At 43.1% G+C, this 8,879-nt stretch overlaps 1 protein-coding gene across 1 annotated transcript in view; it reads left to right on the top strand.

Moving 5' to 3' along the window:
• The window catches only part of LOC147619237 (protein NUCLEAR FUSION DEFECTIVE 4-like), a 2,542-nt gene extending 254 nt beyond the window's left edge, over positions 1-2,288 (top strand). Inside the window, exon 1 of the mRNA XM_086772883.1 lies at positions 1-2,288. This exon is cut by the window's left edge and continues 254 nt beyond it. Coding sequence (XP_086629009.1) covers positions 1-2,004 — 2,004 coding nt within the window. The 3' untranslated portion in view covers positions 2,005-2,288.
• Positions 2,289-8,879: the final 6,591 nt, after the last annotated feature.

The following is an 8,879-nucleotide window of genomic DNA, read 5'->3' as shown; positions in this document are numbered from 1 at the left end:
GCTTTGAACTACAACCAGGAAACGATTGATACCCTCAGTTTCTTCAAGGATTTTGGTGCCAATGTGGGCATCCTTTCAGGCTTGCTGAATGAAGTAGTCCCTGCATGGGTAGTGCTAGCAGTTGGGGCAGGCATGAATTTGTTTGGCTATCTCATGATATGGCTTGCAGTAACTCAAAGGATCGCTCGCCCTCCGGTTTGGCAAATGTGTTTGTACATGTGTGTGGGATCCAGTTCTCAGACTTTTGCAAACACTGGCGTGCTAGTCAGATGTGTGAAGAACTTCCCTCAGAGTAGAGGTGTTGTGCTGGGTCTTCTCAAAGGGTTTGTAGGCCTTAGTGGTGCAATTTTCACCCAAATCTACCATGCCCTGTATGGCCAAGACACCACAGGTGTTATCTTGCTTGTGGGTTGGTTACCATCCTTGGTATCACTCCTTTTCATGTTCCTTGTGAGACCCATGAAGCCTGTGATGGATGAGAACGAAGGCAAACATTTCTTTGCCTTTCTCTACCTTGCCTTGCTGCTTGCAGGCTTTCTGATGATCATCATTATAGTGGAAAATCAGGTGCCTTTCTCATCTGCTTCATTTAAGGCTATGGGGCTCTTGACAGTGTTCCTGGTTGTGTCTAATGTGTGGGTTGCAGTAAGAGCAGAGCTAGAAACGTTTGATGGCAGGTCACCAGTGCTTGCATCAGACATTCCTTTGCAAACAGTGGGAGAGAAGCAGAAAGAATCAAGGTTTACAAACACTGGATCAGGATTGGTGGCTTGTGTTGGTAAAGAATCTCAAAATGGGTCTGATATGGATTCTGCGGCGACGAGACTGTATGACAAGGCAGCATCAATTGAAAGGGATACCCAAAAGGGTGAGCATGAACATGCTGAAAGATCAATTGAAAAGCAAAGGCAGTCAAGCTCAAGTGCAAACTCAGCTATGGAGTCTGAGGAAGGCAAGGTTATAATGAACAGTACTGAAGTTCGTTCTCAGAGCTTAAATCAGGAGGAGAGGCAAGTGGGTTTAGATCAGAACCCGAGTTTGGTTTATGAGGAGGAAGATGGGCATGGCAGAGGCTCAAACGAGCATCATGGACAGAGCTCAGACAGGTTCAGTGATGAGGAGAAGTACCCATCTCCTGAAAGCAATGTATGCACAGATGCAGGCAACAACAGACGCAGGACTCTAGTGAGAGCGTTCTTCTCCAACTGGCCAGAGAGAGGGGATGATTTCACCATCCCGCAAGCCTTGCTGAGCTTGGACATGTGGATCCTCTTCATAGCCATCACCTGCGGGGTGGGGGGCACACTCACAGCCATCGACAACATGGGCCAGATAGGGGAAGCTTTGGGATACTCAAACGTTAGCATAACCACGTGCGTAGGGCTCATCAGCATATGGAATTTCCTGGGTAGGGTCATAGCCGGTTTCGCATCAGAAATGCTTCTAGAGAGGTACAGATTCCCCAGGACTCTCATGCTCACCATCGTGCAGGGCACGGCCTGCGTCGCCCACATCCTCATAGCTTTTCCGTCGCCCGGCTCTCTGTATGTAGCATCCATTCTCACCGGCCTCTGCTTCGGGGCGCAATGGCCCATCATGTACGCTGTGATATCTGAGCTTTTCGGGCTGAAGTACTACGCCACTCTCTACAACTTTGGCGGTATGGCGAGCCCGTTGGGCTCGTACCTGCTCAACGTTAGGGTGGCAGGCTATTTGTATGACAAGGAGGCGAGGAAGCAACACCTGCTGCAAGAGATGCTCGGAAAGAGCAGCGTTGCAACAACGTCCGTATTGGCATACGCAGCGGCCCCCTCTCCTTCCGTCGTCCGAGAAAGCTCCGACGACCTGACGTGCGCCGGGCCGCAGTGCTTCCGCCTCACCTTTCTCGTCATGACCGCCGTAAGCTTCGTCGGGGGCATGGTGTCTGCGGTGCTGGTGCTCCGCACTCGGAAGTTCTACAGACAAGACATCTACGCCAAGTTCAGACAATCATCATCCATATAATGACTTTTACCATCAATCAAGATCGGCTTAACCTTTTTTTATACAGCTTGCCTTGTATGAAGCCGTCATTCATCCCCCCAAAAGCATCGAAACGTGCTTCCTGTTGGTCTTAAGGGCTTTACAAGGGATGTTCCCACAAATTTGGGTCTATCGATCAAACTCCGAAGAGGTGGCTTGTGTGACATGTTATTGAAGTCTCTCGTTCTTTAGTGTACCATACCTGTGAGAACAAGGGGGCATTGGCTGGAAGTTGTTTGGATATCCATATAAATCTTATTTACGCATATAACTCATAGCTCTCTTGTTTCGAACTCTCAAAGTTTGCTAGCAAAGTCACTACGTTCTATTGTACTGGTGCAGTTCTAGGAGGAACTGGCTAGGGTGGTAATACCGAAGGTAGGAGTATGGCAATGTCTATACATACATCTTAGCAAGGGCTTTTGATAAATGGTTGCTTTGGCACCAGTGGGAGCATGGCTCATAGTGACGAAGCCCCAGGGCTCTCAAGTTTCTTTGATAGTAACAATGGGCTCTATCATGGTGCTAGCAATGAGCACTCTTGTTGTCTTTGTATGAGCACTACGTACTTGTATGGTTTCGATGGCAAATTGCACATGTATCTTCATGGAAATAAGTGTGGATGTGTCCAGCTAGAAGAATTGGCTTGAGGTTTGGGATGGCCCTGCCATTGTTAGCCTATTCTATTGAGTAGATTTTCTGCCAACTACTTGACCATGCTTATGTCCTTGACTAGGACTCTTGCTGGTGCTGATTAGGCATCCTTAATCACTTAAGCTTTGGTGGAATGACTTATACATCCCTATCTTGCAGATTATCTACTACGCCTCTATTACCTCGCCCATAGCACTCAACAATGTAGTGTTATAGATTATCTCTACTAGTTCTGTATTGCCTCATCAAAGATACTTAGATCTATAAAGATGGCCGTAAAGCCTCTTGGTCTCAAGATGGATCAATGAATAATAAGTCATCTAGCCTTTACAGGGACTGCATCTCATATGGCGATAGTTGGTTCAAGCATTGTAGTCCCGTATGGTCTCTCCTTCCTCTTACTTGAGATTATAAATATATGCCATGGGGCTCCATCTGGCTCTACTAGGTGAGAATCGCACAATGAAAGTGTGTCTCAAGACCTCATGCTAGACTTTTCAAGAGGATTTAGAGACCTAAATCAACGGCTTGCTTTTCCTTCAAGGGCAAAGTCCAAATGAACAGATCTTGGTGGGATCGTTAATCCTAAAGAGTTGAAGAGAATGAAATCTCGTTATCCATTCCATTACGCAAGAAGAGAGCACCATTATCTTGAAGGGAAAAATGTTATTTGCCCATGTATTAAGCTTGTTAAAGCCTTATGTTTTTTGCTCATGTATTAAGCTTGCTAAAGCCTTATGTTAAGCTTTTTGCATCCTTTTATCAAGACTCCCTTGACGACGTCCGACTTGCTAATAGTATCAGCCTGCCTCACAATCATGATGTGAGGATGCACTTTGGCCTAGACTTGCAACTCAACAAATAGTACTAGATACCTTCTCACTATTGCCCTTATCGACAATAACAGCAAATACATCACTCTCCTATAGTAAATATGTCAATGCATCATAGTCTGCCAAGAGCACGCTCTGAAGACTGCACTAGCTAGGAATAATTCTCTAGGGTGAGGACGTGCTAGAGCCAATGATCTACCTAGTATGACCTGGAACAATCTGCCCAATCACCATCCATATATGCTCCACAGAAGCATGTAAATCGTAATGTGAAGATCGCGGGATCACTTAAGGTAGAACTCATCATGAACTGCAAGCCAAGAGTACCTACTACTGTATCACAATTCATATAAGACAGAGCAGTCAATACTACTAGCATCCACACACCAAAAAAATCTCATATCATATCTCGAGTAGGCTGAGACTGCACTCTCGCGCAAACGCTGAGAACACCACTCGACCACCTAGCATGCGTCTCTCAACCGCTGTGAATCATGTCCTAACTAATGACGTCGCAGAGCATGTTTCACACATGCATCTACACCATCATGCTCACCCTTCCCACCGTGACCAGTCTCAAAGTAGCTCCAAATCACCGGTTTATTAGACTACACATGCCACTTATAAATCCAAACAAAAAGCGCTCTTTGTTAGTATTCTATAAAGATAATATATTTGAGCTTTGGTTATATAAAGACTCTTAGAAAGTATAAGTACTACCTATAGAGCCAATAGATCTGTAGTGCAAAATTCCATCAGACAAGATCTATCACTGTCGTCATGTGACCCCGCAATCTCGTAAAAAATCATCATGAAGATGAAAGCAATGTTACACAAAATGTGCATCATGTGAGCCATCATCACTAATGTAGAAATGATACTCTCGAATAATCGTGCAGGCATCGATCGTGCTCTCCACTCTATCTATATGTGCCTTTGCATGTCGATAGATAATATGTACCAGATTAGCAACCTAGTAACAGGGGAGGGAAAAGCTAGTCGTTAAGTCACTATATGGTTCTAATATTGTGAAATTAATGTTAACAATAAAGAATACCTACTCATAGAAATAATACTCAGATCGTATCTCTTGAAAAGGTGTGAATGTGTAGTTCTCTAAAAAATCCACCACAGAGATAACCACACTAATAAGAAACTTCGCTAAGCATGCTCGAAACTAGCAGAATGAGTGTGCCGAATGTATAGGTACACCTTCTTCCTAAATGTTGATGTGAACTAAGAACAAGGTGTATGCTTGTCCACAAGCTACAACCTCCTAGATTCCCCAACACCTTGGATCCCATGCACTAAGAAAAAGCATGATAGAAGTCTTACAATGCATTATGAGGCGCATAAAAAATGCCTAGATCGATAGCCCACTAACTTTCTTCCTAATATGCGACCAAAATCTTTTTTCTATTTAATTAAATAAAAACACATACCAATTCTAAGGTTTTTTTAGTAATTTTCAACAAGTTTGCACCGTTCCTTGTAAGAGATCTGAGCTAGCCGCCAAATTCTCATTGGATCACGTAGGTGGCACCTCCACTGATGCCATACCCTTCTAATTTTGGGAAATTCGAGAGGATAAGCACGCAAGGCCTTCTAATCTTCCTTGTTGTAGTGCACACAGAGAGAGAGAGAGAGAGAGAGAGAGAGAGAGAGAGAGAGAGAGAGGGATGTGCACAAGGAGAAAGATGGACGTGAGGTTGAGAGAGAGTGACGCGCACACAAGAAGGGGGACAACGAGAGAGGAGGAGGGGGGAGAGAGAGAGAGAGGGGGGGGGCGTGGATGGCCGCACAAGGAGGCTAAGAGAGAGGAACGGGCGCACATGGAGGCTGAGAGAGGGACGCGTGTACACGGAGAGAGTCCAGAAGGAGGTCGGGGGGTTCACCTAAAAATACATAAGTATACCACGTGAGTTCAAATGAAGAGGTTTTTAATTCAAATTTTTAAAGTAAATTTACAGAAATACATTTATAGAAGGGGTTTTTTAAATCAATTTTGAAAAAAAAAATCTTTAAGTCTATAAAGAAAAAAGAATCTTTTTATTCATGAAAAATTCACGAGTAATGGGTTTTTTTAATACCCGTTAAAACGCATGTGATACATATAGTTTCTTAGTAATGCACCCCTCGAGAGAAAGAGGGTAGAGACAGACACAAAGAGAGACAACGATGCACGTACAAGGAGGCTGTGAGAGAGAGACAGGCACGTGCGGACAGGGAGGGTGATAGCCTTGGTTGCGCCCATTAATATATTTCTTACTACTTTTTCTTTTATTTCTCTTTATTTTACTATTTTCTATTCTCTCTTTTTCTCTCTCTAAAAAAGAAGAAAAAGAAGAAAACAGCGCGCTCCCATCCCTCGCTTCCCATGGCGACCGTCCACCAAAAGCCATGGCCGGCGCCAGCCACCTCCTCCCTGGGCTAACGCCGTACCTCTGCGTTGAGCGCCGCCGCCCAGCTGGAGGGAGGTGTCGCGCTGCTCCACCAATGTTCGCTCGTTGCGCCCCGCTTCTTAGTCGGTTGAGGGACCTGAAAGTTGGTCATCTTTGATGCAGAAAAGCCCGCCTTGGCCCTGGCTTGGGCCAAACCTCACTCGCCTCCCTCTGCTAACGCCCACTCCCGCCATCTCCAACGCTTCAGCTAGCCCCTTGCGCCCCTCCAGCCTCACTCTTCTCGCCCAGCCACTCCCCTTTTGTTTTTTTCCCACTTTTCTATTTTGTTTTTTTCCCCACTTTTTCATATTAGTTGCCAATTGTATCTATGGCAATCCATGTACACCACCAAGGCTACCACGTAAATTTTGCTGGAAAAATCAACCCACAAAAAGAGAGTTGGAATTAGCTCAAGAGCCAAGAAAGGAAGAGATGGGAGAGTCCCAAACATCTATCTCAAACTCTCCTCAACATGCTACTTCATGACCTCTTGATGATCTTACCCTCTTGGTCTCTAGAACTCCCTAAGCCTCGAATATAGAGAAGCATTGTGGAAGCGAAGAGATTCGTGAAAAATGAGGAGGAAATGGTGGCACCAAGGGAGGATTGCAAAAGAGGCCACTAAAGGGCTAAAGGCTTCAAACATTGATCGACAAAGAAAAACATTGGACCCAAGTACAGTACAAAAGTCATTTCATTCACTCGAAACAAAGGCCACGAACACCTAGCAACAAAGTATCAATCAACAGTGCTTATTAGAAGGCATGGCAAAGCCTTAACAAAAAGGTTTGGAGTATTGAGCTAGGCAATCATGTGCATTGGATACTCGAGGGATGTATCACATGCTTTTAAGGAGTGTTTTAAAAACCCCTTACACTTACATACTTTTGTGAATAAAAAGACCCCTTTTTCTTCATAAACTTATGGTTTTTTTCCAAAATTGGTTTTAAAACCCCCTCCTTCTATAACTTTTTTAAATTAATATACCGCTCCTAAATGAACTCACAGACTACACTTACATATTTTTAAGTGAAGCCCCCAAGATTGGATAATGAAATCAATAATAATAATGCAAAGAAATGGTCGCTCCATAGAGAAGATTGCAATGCAAACACTTGATAAATTTTCCTTCTCTCAAGAAAAGGAGAAAAACTCCCTTCTCTTAGGGAAGAAAAGGAAACACCGATCATCATTGCCAATGACATATGTTTAGTAAATAGGAGCTAATTAGATGTCTCCACCAAATCAAGCCTCACCAACATTAACTTCCAAATCATTCTAGGCACAATCCATATATGGATATGTTATAGCCATGAAGAGGGTGATGTTAACCCGACCAATGCCTTGATTGAGTCAATGGAAGTTAATGCAAGTAAAAGATCAACTAAGGAAGTAATCACCGACAATGCCAATGATGCACGGATCACCTATGGCAGTAATGTAATCAAATTACAAGGCTTTGGCAATTATATTAAGCTCATGGTTGACCTCTAACTCATGGACGGGTTCACATGGTGTAAAGTGCTAATTCTAAAGTCAAATGTACTAATTAGAGATGGATTGATGATCTATATCTTCCAAAGATGGGTTTTCAATGCCAAATGACTAGAATCCAAGGGTATGACAATAAGTTTTTTTTGGCTCATAACTTTATTGAAATAGATAATTCTCACTATTAAATGCCCGTTGTAATGTAGAGGAACACATTGGTTTGGCCAATGTGCCATGGGCAGATGGCCACGTAAATAGGACCATGTACAATAAGGCTGTATGAACGCCCTAAGGCCGTATATGAACACACTAAGTCCTATATAAGTGAACTTAGGCAAGTGTATATAGCTAATCTTGATATTCATAATACGAAGAATGAGCTAATCTTGATATTCATAATACGAAGAATGAGCTATGCTCTTTGTCATGTGGTGGTACTCCCATAGAGTGCATATGTGTGGTACTACACTTGAGTGCATTATTTTCATGTCTCTACTCTCTTTCTCTACCCTCCCTCTTGCATTGATATCAAAGCTTGGCTTTGATTCAATTTTGATTTGATTTAGAGATATTTTCATGCATTTTGCGGTACCTTCTTACAAAAATTTCAAGAAAATATATGGTTTCTTGTTTTTTTATATTCTTGATTTTTTGAGTTTTAGTGGTTTTCTCAACAAATATAGACCTGCAAAAACGTTATCATCATGTGATGATAATAGGAGAGATAGATTTGGATCAAGTTTTTGCTTTTTTGGCCATTTTTAGACAGTTTTTGTGTAAAAATTGGATACTGTCACCAAATTTGACCTAGTTTGGACCAAATTTTGAGCTATGGACCAAATTTATGGGAAGTTCTACATCTCACATTTTTTGCTCTTCCCTCTTCTTTCTTGAAGCTTTCCATGGCTATGGGCCATCATACACACCTCCTATGCCTACCAAAACTTAGGGCTATCATTCCCAAGCACTCAAGCCTTTCTTGGCCACATTTCCTCCCTAATTTACGACATGAGGTTGTGTTTTACACTGAACATTCCTTGAGCATATTTACATAATGAAGGGATTTTAGTGTGCACATACATATGGGGAATGGGCCTATGCACATGGGAGCTTAGGGGCATTTACACATATGTTGTGTAGGGCATATGGGGCCTTGGGACTATAAAGGCACTAGCCCTAGGATATTGTACCTTTTTTATACCTTTTATCATGATATGGCATCTTGTTTTCTTGGAGCTTATGCCCAAGCTTCCAAGGCCTTCTTAGCTATTGAGGATGGTGACCTGCACCCATGCCTAGGCACATGGGGACTTAGGGGCATTTACACATATGTTGTTAGGGCATACGGGACCTTGGGACTATAAAAGGCACTAGCCCTAGGATATTGTACCTTTTTGATACCTTTATCATGATATGACATATTATCTTCTTGGAGCTT

Source organism: Cibotium barometz, chromosome 33 (genome assembly GCF_041138505.1).
Source record: "Cibotium barometz isolate CiBa-2024 chromosome 33, ASM4113850v1, whole genome shotgun sequence".
NCBI classification, from domain to species: Eukaryota; Viridiplantae; Streptophyta; class Polypodiopsida; order Cyatheales; family Cibotiaceae; genus Cibotium; species Cibotium barometz.
This window is presented reverse-complemented; position numbering and strand designations above follow the sequence as displayed.